This window comes from Cheilinus undulatus, linkage group 12 (genome assembly GCF_018320785.1).
Source record: "Cheilinus undulatus linkage group 12, ASM1832078v1, whole genome shotgun sequence".
NCBI lineage: Eukaryota > Metazoa > Chordata > Actinopteri > Labriformes > Labridae > Cheilinus > Cheilinus undulatus.
Window position 1 is genome coordinate 4,600,967 of NC_054876.1, and position 13,938 is coordinate 4,614,904.

General features: G+C 38.6%; 1 protein-coding gene across 3 annotated transcripts in view; it reads right to left on the minus strand.

Moving 5' to 3' along the window:
• The window catches only part of robo3 (roundabout, axon guidance receptor, homolog 3 (Drosophila)), a 161,345-nt gene that overhangs the window by 118,159 nt on the left and 29,248 nt on the right, over positions 1–13,938 (minus strand). For all 3 annotated transcript variants that reach the window (XM_041802131.1, XM_041802130.1, XM_041802129.1), the window contains exon 2: positions 10,119–10,445. In XM_041802131.1, coding sequence (XP_041658065.1) covers positions 10,119–10,445 — 327 coding nt within the window. The remainder of the gene's footprint in view (positions 1–10,118; positions 10,446–13,938) is intronic.

A 13,938-nucleotide genomic window follows, 5' to 3' on the forward strand; every position in this document is an offset into this window, starting at 1 on the left:
AGGAACCTGTTTAAACTGCACAAATATGTTGCCAACATTTGAAAAAGAGGACGGAAACCCACGCTCCCAACCAGTTCCACACATATTTTTAATGTTACCAACAAATCTTTGACAGTGTGCGGCAACTTTTTACAATTAAAACCAACAGATTGGCCAATATTGAGTGTCTAGGACTGCTTTTTTTTATTGCAAACATTTCAAAAAGGTTTCAACATCATTTGATTTCTACTATTATCATGATAATAATGATAATTCTCCAATCAGATGGAACATTTCAAATAGATTATGTGTTACCTATTGTTGATGGTGTTTACTGTAAATCTTTTTACTGAGCTTTAGCCCTGGCAGCTATTTTATTTTCTAAATCAACAGCATTGATATACACAGCACTGTTTCAGCCACCTTGTTTGGAAACACAAAGAAACAGTATATTATAATGACTTCATATATTCCTGAGCCCCAGGTAACCCCAGTCACTTTTATTTGAAATCTCTGACTCCGCCCCCAGCACCTCAGAGAGAAGCCCCCTTTTCCCTCCATTTTTCCTGAATATTCATGACCCATAAAGACGGGCGTAGCCGCTGTAATAAAAACGTCAGAGGTATAAAACACTGAAAGAAAAAGCCTCCAGGAGCTGGGCTAAGTCACTCTGAATGTCAGACCCTCTACCCCCCACCCCCCACCCAGGGGTGTCTGGCCCGTTGGCTCTATTGTGCCTGACTGACTTTTATGCCTCTGACATGAATTGGCCTCTGCTCTCGGCACGTAACTTTGAGCGCCACATTTTCAGGATCAAAGAATCTCCTTTAAAGCGTGTAATCGGATAGGACCGCAGCGCAAAAAAACACACATTCTACAGGAATTATTGGGTAAAGTGCTATGAGATGTGTTTTTAATGCAAGATAATGGAGTGTACAGTTTGAGGAAGCGTAGAAGAAGGGATTTTGAAGGCTTATTGCTCGATGACAGCAAATACAGGACGTGACTCTGGTTGCCTCATGGACTGTAAAAATTTATTTTTCTCTTGGCAGAACATTTCCTTTTTGATCCTACATTTCTCTTTAAAGCTCTCCAAGTATATTTAATTTGATATTCCACCTTTGCCAACACACCAGTAAACGTTGCTTTAAAAATGCAGCGGCTAAAGCTGCCAGAAAACATCACGAGTGAAGTCGAAGAACACCTACTGAAGCTGGGAGAGTCCCACACATCAAACTGTCGATTCATCACACATGACATTAATAATAAGTGGAAACTGTTGCAGAGTTAACTGAGCAGAGCCTGCTCTAATGACTTATTGAATGCCTGATTGTCAGAAAGACTGTTTGCAAAGGAAAAATGATCTGCACCTCTTCAGTAATAATGAGGAGAAATTATTGAACGTTTCCGATAAAGGACAAGAAGTGACTATAAAACTGTGATTTCTCACAACCTGTGCCTGTGTCTTGTTTTTCATTTGAGTCAAGTACAAAAAGATTAAAAAAGGGAGCTTACAGAAGCAGAGTGAATATTTAAAAGCAGCTCAAAGATTGCTTGAGGACAGCTCCTGGTTTGAAAGTCTAAAGATTTTATTTAAGGTCAAAAGGTCAAAAAGCTTGTATCATACCATCATAGCGTCATGCTGCCCATTGTTTCATCTTTTACAGCTTTAATGTATGTCAAGAAAGCTCTCTGTGGTAAAGGCCTCACCTCATATGCATGCATAATTGCAGTAATTAATCATTTTACCATAGTAAAAACTAATGTAATCTTTTTACTGTACTAACGATTTGCAAGTAATTCATCTATTCACTGTAACTGAGATGCTGCAAGAAGGCTCTCTGTGGTAAAGTGTCTCAGCTCATATGCATAGCTGCACTAATTAATCAACTTTCCATGCTGATAACTAATTAAATCTATTAACCATACTCAAACGCTGCAAGTAATTTATCTATTCAATGTAACGGGAACACTGCAGGAAGGCTAAAATGCCTCAACTATCTTAAATCATACTGTATTTTCTTGTTCGTGTAAATCTGACATCCTTTCATATTTCATACTCTGATCATGTCTAGTCAGCATCCTTGCACCCTTTGCCCATCTTGCAACCATACTATCAATGCTCACAGACTTGTATATATTATAAATAATACCAACAAAAGCTTGTACATATCTAAATCTTCAGTTTATTTATTTTTGTATCGCAAAGCATTGCTCTAAAATTCATGGATTTAACTTTACATTTTACTTATTTCAAATTTCTGTATTGCTACATCGTACATGGGGCATAACCTAGTCATCAGACCATCTACGCCCTGTAACCACTTATTTTAATGTTAAATTGAGTATTTTGTTCTTGATGTGGTACAAAAGAACAGATAGGACAAATAAATTGCTATGTACCCTTCAAAATAACAGCCCGGGATCCATTTTTGCCACATAATTCTTAAGGTACACATCCACGACCCACTTTTGGGTCCAGACCCACCACTTGAGAACCAAGTTTTTAGAGCAGGGGTTCTTGGAGGCCTGGGGGCCAAATCCAGCCCATGCTGCAGTTGTACCCAACCCCAAGATCTTATCATATTTCTACTGTAACTGGCCCGAAGGTATAAGGTGTGCAGATTTACTCCAATATAAAATGTAAACTTAACCTTTAAAAGATGAAAAAGTAAAGAGTAAAAATAATCAGATAAAAACTCAGGAATGTGGAAAATTTGTTTTCATTTGATATTTTCAATTTTTAATCTCACAATTACAACTTACACTTATAATTTTGACTTTTTAATTCATAATTTTGACTTTTTATCTCATAAGTCAACCTTTTAGATTTAAAATTATGAATTTAAATTCATATTTTGACCTTTTCAACCCATTACTTCAAATTTTATCTCACGTTTTGACACTTTCACATCCTGACTTTGACTGTTAATCCTTTATTTTGACCTTTCAGACTCACGATTCAAAATTTTAACTTGTATTTTGACCTTTTTAACTCATGATTTTTAATTTTATGTCGTACTTTGACCCATAAAACTGATGACTTTGAGTTTTTATCTTATATATTTGCCCTTCCAAAACATTATTCTGACTTTTACATTTGTGTTTTGACCTTTTAAACAATAAAGTTTGACTTTTTTTCTCAGATTTTGAGCCTTTCTATTTACAGTTTTGACTTTTTTTTTTTTTTAATCAGAAAATCATTTATCAGCTGTGCTCAGTTTTCCTCATTATTTATTACTGGTGCAAATGTCAGTTTATGGTTAAATGTTGACCTGATAGGCTCTCAGGTTAGACCTAAATTCAGACTCCGGCCCCTGCTGTGATTGAGTTTGACAACTGTCTTAGAGTGTGAGATGGACTGTCTATTTTACACACAGGTGTTTTTCTATGAATGATTACAGCTTGCTGTATGTGAAGGCAAACCATATTAAAGAATGTCTACATGTTTAAATGTACATTTTTGAGTAATTTAAAATTCTCAAAAACAAATTCAAGCTGTTTTTTATTGTGCATCTACCCCATCAACCCCACACGGTCTTTCCAGCAGGTCTGAAGTCGTTTTTTTCCTGCTGTTAAAGCGTTTAAAAAGAAAAAGTTAGAGATATTAAAATGCAAAAGGCATGAGTGTGAGGGTATCTCCTGAAGATGAAAGCAGTCCCGGTGCGATGGGTGAGAATACGACTATTTAAAGTCCTTAAAGTGTCGGGGTTATGAAAAGGACTTTGTGAGATCTTTTCATCATTAGTAAAAGGACAACTTACAGAATCACAGTCGACTGCAGCAGATGTTCTCTGTCACTGAAGATCCTACAAACATTTTCGGGTCACCTTTAAAGCCTGCAGCGGGCGTTTGATCTTCAGAGGAAAGATTTCAGGAAGAGTATCGCTTTAAAAGTGAAATCTAAGTTTCAAATTAACTGCTCAGATGATGGAGTGTTTCATGTTACATTAGTGTGACCTCTGTGGACTCATTTATCAAACTTTTCCTCCATAAAGAAACACGTCTAGAGGAGATGTATGAAGCTCAAAGATCTCTGCTGCTGTCCCCTTTGGCACTCACAAAGAGAAAGCCAGGAAGCACTTCAAAATAAAACACTCAGGTGCATTTTAACTCTGCCAGCTCCTTTAGCTCCATGCTCTGCTGGTCCACCTGCAGCAGATGGACTGTGAGGGGTTAAACCTCCTGACTGTGTTGGCTGCCTCCCTGATACCAAATATACTCACACAGTTTGCCCCGATGTTTCACTGTCACAGGCTGGGAGCGTAGAGACACAGTGCCATCCTGCTCCTCTCCACCGCCGCCATGCTGAGACCCCGCAGCTCAGAGTGAGAAAATGTGCCCGCAGTCTTATCTCCGGCCCTGTGATGCCACGCTGAGGGGCCGCAGGAGCTGGAACTGGACCGGGTTTGGCATTAACTACTGTTTGTTCTTTGTAACCTCTCTCTATCTCGCTCTGAGTCAAGAGCAATGAGATAGTATTCAGGCGTGAGCAGTAAAACAAGTCAAGGGTGGAGATTTTTGGGTCTAAAATTTAGAGAAGAGAAGAGGGAATGTCAAGAATGAAGCCAAACTGACAGGTCTTTTGTCTATCTTTAACAAAAAAGTAAGATAATTCACCTTGAAATACACTCTAAAAATGTATGGGTCTGTTTTAGCAGTGCCAACGACCTCCGTGTCAGAGCACTTCTCACCAGCGTTCACTGTTAGGTTACCACGAGCTGACTTCTGCTGTACTTTCCTTTATTCAAGAAAATATCACAGAGAAATCAAAAACAATATATGAGTCATATTCTGGCTTTTTATGTTAATAAAGCTGCTACCAGAAGTCCTGTCCCTCTTGATTTGATTGGCTAGTGAGGGAGAAATGACATTGATGACTACAGTCCTGCTCTGATAGTTAGCAAAACGAAGCTGAAACTATGAACACAGGCTCTGTATATTCATATTTTCCTAATAGTGAAAATGAGGTTGTCAGTTAATGTTTGAATGTTGATCTTATTAGGCTCTTAGGTTAGGCCTAAATTCAAAATCCATGATTGACTTTCACAATCTTGTCTTAAATAGTCCGGCCCTCAGAACGTCTCATCAGAGCAAATCTGGCCCCGGACTCAATATGAGTTTGACACCCCTGCTCTAGATGGTGTTTGGGAAAGGCAGAGCCTTTCAAAATAAAACTCAGAGCATGACTGGACCGACATTCTGTGTGTCAGGTTCATAACGGGCCAATCAGAGCAATTGGAGAGATGGCATAACGTGAGCTCATGAGGCAGCCATTATTGTTGTTCACTATCAGTGGAGCCAGTAAGTTAAACTCCTGCAGAAGCCAGCTGAGAGACGAGGAAAAATTCTTCTTTTCATAAGGAAATGTGGTCTCCTTCTCGCCATCCTGTCTTTATATCTGCATCAACACTTGCCACTGCATACAGGCTTGCAGTGCAAGCATTGTCTGATGCAGATTAGTCTAATGGTCTCTGACCAGAGAGGCGTATCAGGTTAGAGTTTTGCAAAACAATGCCTGATGATGGACATGGAATTTAGACAACCCATCGGCCATGCAAGGTTAACAGCTTCCTTATCAGATTGTTTAAAACAAGCATCATACTTAAAGTTTAACTTTATTCACCATGCACTAGGATGACTGTGCTGCATGCTTGTTTTGACTGCAGTGACTCTGAGTATTTTTCTTGGTTATTTAGTGTTATTAGATATGATTATTTTATTACATATTCATAGTACCCCCAGTCATTTGTCTCAAAGTATTAAGAGTGTTTAAAGTCATTAAATGCATGTGATACAGATGGTGTACGATCTAAACTATGTTTAATAACCGTGATCTCAATACCGATCAACATAATCACATTTATGATTTTGGTGAAATTTGTGAAGCCCTACCTGCTACATCTCAGATTCACTGCAGACAAACTCACAATATTCTCAAATGTTTCTGATTTTTTGGCACTAATAATAAATGTTTATCTCTATCCTTGATTTTTTGACCTGTATTTGAACAATTTTAGTGAAGTTTCACCTTTTTCCAAATCAGTAGGACCTTCATTTTGGGGAAAAACTATGCAAAGTTTGCATGTGTTTATTCTTAAACTTCTTGAATTTTTTGACAACTTCAGTAAATTAAAAGTAAATAAAAAAGGGTCATAGAGTCACAGGATACACCACTTAGTAAACTGCTTGGTAACACAAATATCTAATCAGCCAATCACATGGCAGAAACCACTGCTTTTAGGCCTAAAGACATGGTGAGGTTGATATGCTGGAGCTAAAATTGAGCATCAGAAAGGGGAACCAAGGTGTCTAAATGCTTTGGTTTCTGTCTGAGCAGCTGAACAGGTGTACCTAATAAAGTGGTCTGTGAGTTTCTTTGTCCCTTCTCTTCACTGAGGCTGTCAGGAAGTTCCAAACTTTGATCCTCTTTGATTCCACTTGTTTTAAAATGGTACAAAGCACACTTTGCAAAGTTTTGTCAAAGTCTTTTCAAAGTCGGGGTCTTTCTGGGTAATGTAAGCTTATTTCAGACAAAGATGAGTCTTGACAGAACTCTTGCTTTAGGAGCTTTGCAGAAACACCAGCTGAGATTAAAACACTCTCTCTAATCCTTTCAGTCTTTCCTCTTCTAATATCATCCACCCTTTAAACACGCAGGAATGTGTCGCTGCAGCTGAACACAATCAGCTCTTTACCCGGTAAAAATGAGTGAAACTTTACACTCCAGTCCAGCACCTCTGCTGTCTGGGATCATGTTTTCCTGAGAGGCTGCAGCCCCTGATTTAATTATCAGGTTGAATTTCCTCTGACTTCCTCCAGAGAGAGAAAAATAGACCGTGAATCATTTTCTATGTGTGTTCTGCGACCGTCACCTCTGCTAAAAGTGTTCTACAAACAGCATGATGTGTTGAAGTGTCAACATCAGACGCTGCAGGATAACTATGAGATAAAATGTGAACGCACACAGTAAGTGGAGGTGTTTATATATCACATTTTCACAGAGCTGCTAATGAAGAATCCACAGCATTGTTCATAGCATCTCACTCCATATGGAGGTTTATGTTACACATAGTTTCATTGCACTGTGCCACTTTATTTTTCCTCTCAGAAGAGAAAGTTTTCTTAGATTTTCTTTCACTTCAGTGTGAGATTATTCACCCCGAGTCAAGGACTGACTATTCTTATTAGTAATTATTTGTTTGCATCCTTGAGATATTTCTGCGAGCTCCTGCACACAGACAGCAAACAACCAGGTCTTATGGTTGTTCAGGGTCAGTCTAAAAGTCTCGGTGTATCCTGAGTCTTTATTGTTGAAATTAGTGTCGTTTTCCTGTTTATCAGTAGATCTGAGCTCATCCTTCACATCCTATTTTGATGTAACATTAATACAGCAATGACATAAATTACTGGGAGTGTGTTGTATTTTGAAATTAACTGGGTAGACAGCTGTGCATGTTGTGGAATTACAAAGATGGACTAGAAAGGGATCCATTTGCTCTGGAGTACCCATCCTGGTCAGAACACTCTAGAAACTGATGTCAATTTCAGGGAGCTGCTGTTAGAGCGAGTGAAACTTTACAGCGATATTCTAACACTGAAGGTAATGTCCCAATCTAACAGCAAAGATTTAATTAGCCCTCACAGTGCCACAGTTGACAGGACTTTGTTGTATTTTAAGTGAACTAACATCTGCTGGTGAGGAGCTGCCAAATCCTCCTCCTGCTGCTCCTCTCTGTGACAAACTTTTTTAGCTCTCCTGTCCAGTGGCGACAACTGTTATCTCTTCAGAGGAGCGAGCTGTCATCCGTCTGCGTTAACAGGCCGGGCTGCAGAGTGCCGGGGACAACGCGACAGAGGCCAGGCTCTGTGGAGCGCGAGGAGATAGGATGGGATGTCTGAGGCTGGAGAGGAAGACAGGGTTGGGGGGGGGGTCTTCGAGGTGCAAGCTGCCAGGAGATCTGACACTGAGGTCAAGGGTGACGTCTTGAGCTAACTCAGCCGAGTGATGGTGATGATACGAGAGCAGAGAATGCTTTATCTGAGACGGCACACATGCCTGTGTTATTATAGGACACACATGGTGAAAGCTATGTGGTTTATTTTGTGTCTGATTACTGAAACGATGGTAGATAACATGATGTATGATACCTGAAATGTAAACAAGTGTAGGACTGCCACAGCTAGTCTATAATATTCTTTCTAGGTGTCCTATCTACATATCAACAAACAACATTTTTACATACTGCACTCAAAGCACTCTTCCATGGCTCTTCCATGGATGGAAGAGTTGTGCTTTGACCCAGTATGATTGCTTTTACACAGACGTATCAATATTACTGCTCCTCTCAACAGTCATTTTAAACAATGGAGTCTTAGAGAGTCATATCTGACATTACAACATGATAACATATCTCAGGCCTGGTTGGGTCTGGAGGAATGTGAGTGCAGGCCAGAAGGGGACAGGGGGGATAAATGCGCTTTAGCATGGTACAGGTCCTAATGTGAGTATGCCCTGAGTCCTTGGATGAAAATGTTCATTACTTTCAGTCACATCTTAGCCAGTTTTACCCCTTAAAAGTAACATTTTTTCTGATTATTTCAGTAAAAAAGAGAAAAATCCCTGGTCACCTCACTCAGAATGATAAAAATGAACATTTTAAATCCTTACCACTGCTGAGGAAATAAAGTAGCAAAAGAACCAACAAGACAAATCTCTACAGTAAAGTTTAAAAATATTAAAATGCCTATATTTCCACAGAACAGTTATGTAGACCTTAAAAACTCTGCACAACTGCCACAAGCCCACTCATTCGCTGACCCCGACGCTGATGTGATTGCAGATAAAGGGCATATCAGACCATTTTTAAATTTGACTCCAGGATAACTAATAATCTGCATATTTATGATCATTTCAGGTTGAATTTAAAGCATTGTGAAAGCAACCCTGACAATGCCAGAAGGCACCTAGGGTTTGGCGGAGCCCTAGTTGAGAAAAGCTGGTCCAGATTCATCCATATTCTACATCATTTATCCCTGTGGTGTTGTGGAGGGCTGGAGCCTTTCCCAGCAGTCATTGGGTGAAAGGCAGGGTCAACTTTGGACTGGTCACCAGTCGCTGGGCTGGCGTACAGAGACAAACAACCAGGCATGCTCACACTCATACCAAGGACAATTTAGAGGCACCAGCAAGCGTTCTATTGGTCTGTGGGGGGAGGGGGAGAGGACTCACGCATGCATGGCGAAAACATGGATCTGAACCAGGAATCCTCATTGTTGTGAGGCAACAGCGCTAGACCCTGCATGAGGACCCTGGATTTAGAAGGTAATATCCAATAAAATGACCTGTGTACCTTTAACGGAAGACTTTTACTTTAATAGGAGTTCTTTTACAATAGTGACATGATTGCTAATCAAATTGTTATTCATACCCTGATCTATACGCCTTAATAAACCAAGTATATCTATAAAATCTATACTTTTCTATCATTTGATTTAAGGATAAAACAACCAAAACTCAAGAACAACACTAGATTACTTTTTTAACCAAAAAGATATGAAACATAGGTTGGGTTTATTCTCTCTTGAGCAGGAGAGAAGAGGACAGTCCTGCAGCAGCGATAATATATATCTAAATGCTTCTCACAGCAGCTGTTGGAGTTTATTTGTTTTCGATCAGTCCAAGGTACCTTATTTTGGTCCAGCTTCATGAAAATTCTTCCCTTGGCATGCACAGATGAGTTGCAGATTCAACCTACCTAACAGCTTGTGCTCTCTCTGTTACATTACTTTGCATAGCAATGCTGACACATATGCTAACATTATCTTTGCTTGTATTTTGACAGACAGATCATATGCCCAGAGAACGTCTGACGGCCCAGAGCAAAAATGTAAGATTGTGTGCTATCTCCTTAACAAAAATAAGCTACTTGTCATCAGCTTTATCATCAATAAACTATGTTTAGCTCGTAAAATTCTTCAATACAGAGGTCGCTGATGAACAATTTCTGATATATTTCTCATTGATGATATTAACCCTGACTCTAAATTCCCATGTGTCTGTTTCCCATGCAGCTACACAACAAGCCTCAATCATTCCCACACCAGAGCACCCACGCACAAACAGCAGAAACACTTACTTGCCACCTCCAGCGATGCATTGCGACTGACCGCCTCTCCCAGGTAGTTCCTCGCCACGCACACGTACACGCCTTCGTCCGGCTTGCTCCTCCGTCCGTGCACGATTCTCAGGAAGAAGAGGGAGCCGCTGGGTAAGAGCATCCGATGAGATCGAGGGTCTTCCCGATCCGTCTCCACCCTCTCGCCGTCTTTGTACCATTCCACCATCGGGGTCGGCCGTCCCTCTGCTTTACAGTTGAGGGTGGCCGGCTCGCCTTTGGACACGATTAGATCAGACGGATGTTCGACAATCCGAGGAGCTGCATCCTCTAACCTCGGCCGAGATGCTGGAGGAAAGAAGGAAGACTTTTGTTAGGATGCTGATATTTTAGATCATAGCATTGTATGATTGATAATCTGCTGTAGGGTTTTGGGCTATAATAAACACAGAACATAAAAATCTTTTGCCCTTTTTAACTTTCCATCCACAGCCCACTAGAGGGAAAACTTATGAAGCACACTGACTTTTTTCTCTTGCCAAACCTCTGAAGCTGGGCGAGAACACGGCCGTGTGAAACGAGCATGTAATGTAATTGCTCAGCAGTAAAATTCAAAGTATAAATCAAGAGGACGTGTGAAATTACACGCTCTAAATTCTGCATCTATCAAACCAAAACAAAATTCCCCAGCAGCGAGGGAAGGCATGAGGGAAATAAATGTGGTCGGACTGTGGTTATCAGAAGCTCTGGGGAGAGAGGCTGACAACGAAAATATATTTAACTGTAAGTAACATGTTAAACCAACTCAAACTTTGTCCAGAGCTTTATGATCAAATGCATTGGAAATGTAGTGTTTTAAAATTTAAAAAGAATCATTTTCATCACTCTGTCTCTTCTTTAAATGACTAGTCAGGATAACTGTATGACAGTGTGTATGCAGCCTGCAGGTTCCCCATCTCCTGTTTTAAAGTCTGATTGAAGGAAACCGATGAAGACAGAGGCGGAGAATGCAGCGAGGTTATTCCCACAGGTTTTCACAAGCTTTTAAATTGCTTTTTCCCCCCTCTGTTTTTCCTCTTCCTCCTCTAATTTGAATGACAGCATGTTGGCGGTACAATTATGCTGAAAAGCAATAACACAAACTGAAGCACCACGAGGCGTGAGTGAAATCTCCCCCTGGAGAGCGAATGAAAGGATGACAACAGGAGGTGCGTCTTAACAATGTTCTTCTGAATAACAGAGTTTGGTTCCGGTGGTGATTGTTACTGTGTTTATTATTTTACAACAGCCTATTTCTGATTTTCTTCACCACTCATCCAGAGAGTTGTTTTCAGGCTCAGTACTGCATGCTTACACCAGGTTATATGGCAGTGTTTTATACCGCTTTCAGATCATTACAGCAAGAGATAGGGAGGAAGGGTCTGCAATATGAGATTATTTTGGCTTTCGATTAATCTGCTGATTATTATTTTTATGATTATACACCTCCTGCGAAACATCCCTCCATTTACTCATCTTTTAACCAATGTTTTGCTGATTCCCGTCTAAGCATGCTATTGGCTAATTGCACTCAAGCCGCCATTTTCAAACTACCCCAGCCAGGCTATGCTTTGTTTCTCCCTCTGCAAGCTACTTTTGCAACCCTCCTCCACCCCAGCTCCTCCTTTTTTCTGCTTCTGACTTAATCAGTGTCATTCTGTTGTCACTGATGTCAGCTCTGCTCAGAGGTTTTGCTGCTTCACTTCCTGCCTCAGGCTCTCCATGTAGGCAAAGGAAAGGCAGGTATGTGTGCTGTTCCTGTCTGATGGAAGGGCAGGGGGATCCCAGAACAGCCACACTGCCTAATATGAACAGCAGCAGTAAGTGCAAATAAATCACTGCTAATGAAGAAAAATTCATAACTGAAAATCATTCATAGCAATCTTTCACGTTACATCCAGAGTTTCCATGATGATGATAAAAAAGGCATGTCTATTACAGTGGTTCTAAAATGACAGACACCAACAACACATGTTCCATTACAATGATAGAAAAGCTGTATTATTCTAGATTTGAAAACTAATAAAGTAATAAACTAACTAATAAACATTTGAATGCAAAAAAATCTGAATATTGTAGGTTTAATCATTCAAGGGTTAGGCAAAAGATGCAACATTCCTGTAACTAATAGAAAAAAATGCATATATTCTTTAAAAAAATATTTTATGACCTTGTAAAACAGTGAAGTCTGACTCTCCATGGGTTTGTTTCTCTCAGCTCTGTCTTAACACTCATGGAAAAAGGCTGAAATAATTCTTAAAATATCCACAAAGCTCTTAAGTAAAAATGATAAGTTTAAAGGCTCAAATCTGAGATTAAAGTTCCAATTTATTAGTTCAAAAGATCAGAAAAGGATATTAAAAACAGAAAAATAATGTTTTTAAAAGAGCAAATATACAAGAACAGACTTCAAATCACAAGTTTGAAAAGTCAAAATATGATGAGATCAAATTTGAAATGAGTTAAAAGTCAATTATGTCTTAAAATTTTATACTGTGAGTCTGATAGTTCAAAATGTGTGATTAAAAAGCCAAAATTAAGAGTTGAAAATGTCAAAATATGAGCTACAATTCAAAACGATGACTTAAAAAAAATAGAAATATGATTAAAATTCAAATTTGGGAGTATAAAAGGTCAAAATATGATATAAATAGTAAAAATTATGCATTTGAAATGTCAAAATATGAGAAAAAATTGAAATTATGTGTTTAAAAGTCAAAAAATGGGATTAAAAAGCCAAAGTAAGGAGTTAAAAAGGTCAAAATATGACTTAAAATTAAAAACTGGGAATCTAAAAGATAAAAATGTGACATATTAAGTCCAAATTATGAGTTGAAAAGGTCAAATGAAAAGTCAACAATATATGTTTGAGTCTTGAGATGCAAAATTGAAAATATGACAATCTTAACTTTTTATCTTATTTTTCTTTCTCTTTAGTTTTCAGCTTTTTCATAGCTTAACAAGGATATTTTAAATAATCAAGTTGAAGTTTACATTTTTATACTGGAGGAAATCTGCAGACCTCATACTGGTGGGCCAGTTAGAATACAAATATGATATGATCTCGCGGGCCGGATACAATCATTGGAACTAATATACTCAGCCAAATTGTGAATTAATATCATCGTAAATCCCTCTCATCAACAATAATTTAATTTATCAAAAATATTCTGATGATACCGAAATGCCTTTTATGCAAAGCAGAGAAACATCATGGATTTTGAACATCCAACAGTCCTGCACAAACATTTTAGTCTCTCATAAAAACTTGGATTACTTGTCATCAGAGTTTTGGTCAACAAAGACCAGTTTTACCTTGTCTTACAGGTAGTTTCTCAAGATTTCAGGTAATAACCGCATTAGCATAGAAAACTAGACATTTTTATTCAGAGACAGAAAATACAAAGGTCAAGATCTCAAGTAAAAACATCTAGGGATGCCCGATTTTGGGCACGGTATGGGCAGATATCAAAATTTCTGCCTATATTTACATCCAATATTTTGGCCATGTACATCAGCATATATCAACTTAAAAATCTGGCCATATATATGAATAAATAAGTTAAGTTTTTAGGCTAAACTAACAGACCTATGTAAGTTGAGATCTCTTTCTTCATTCAACCTCATTCTTTAAACTTTAAAGTGTCTTTAAAGAAAAAACTTTGTTTCTTTTTTTCATCCAAAAACCTTAAATTGTGTTCAAAGGACTGATTTTTTTAGTTATGTTAAACATATTTAAATATATTTTAGATTAATCTAAAATGAATCTATAAATAAATGCATGTCAGATAACTGCAAAAAT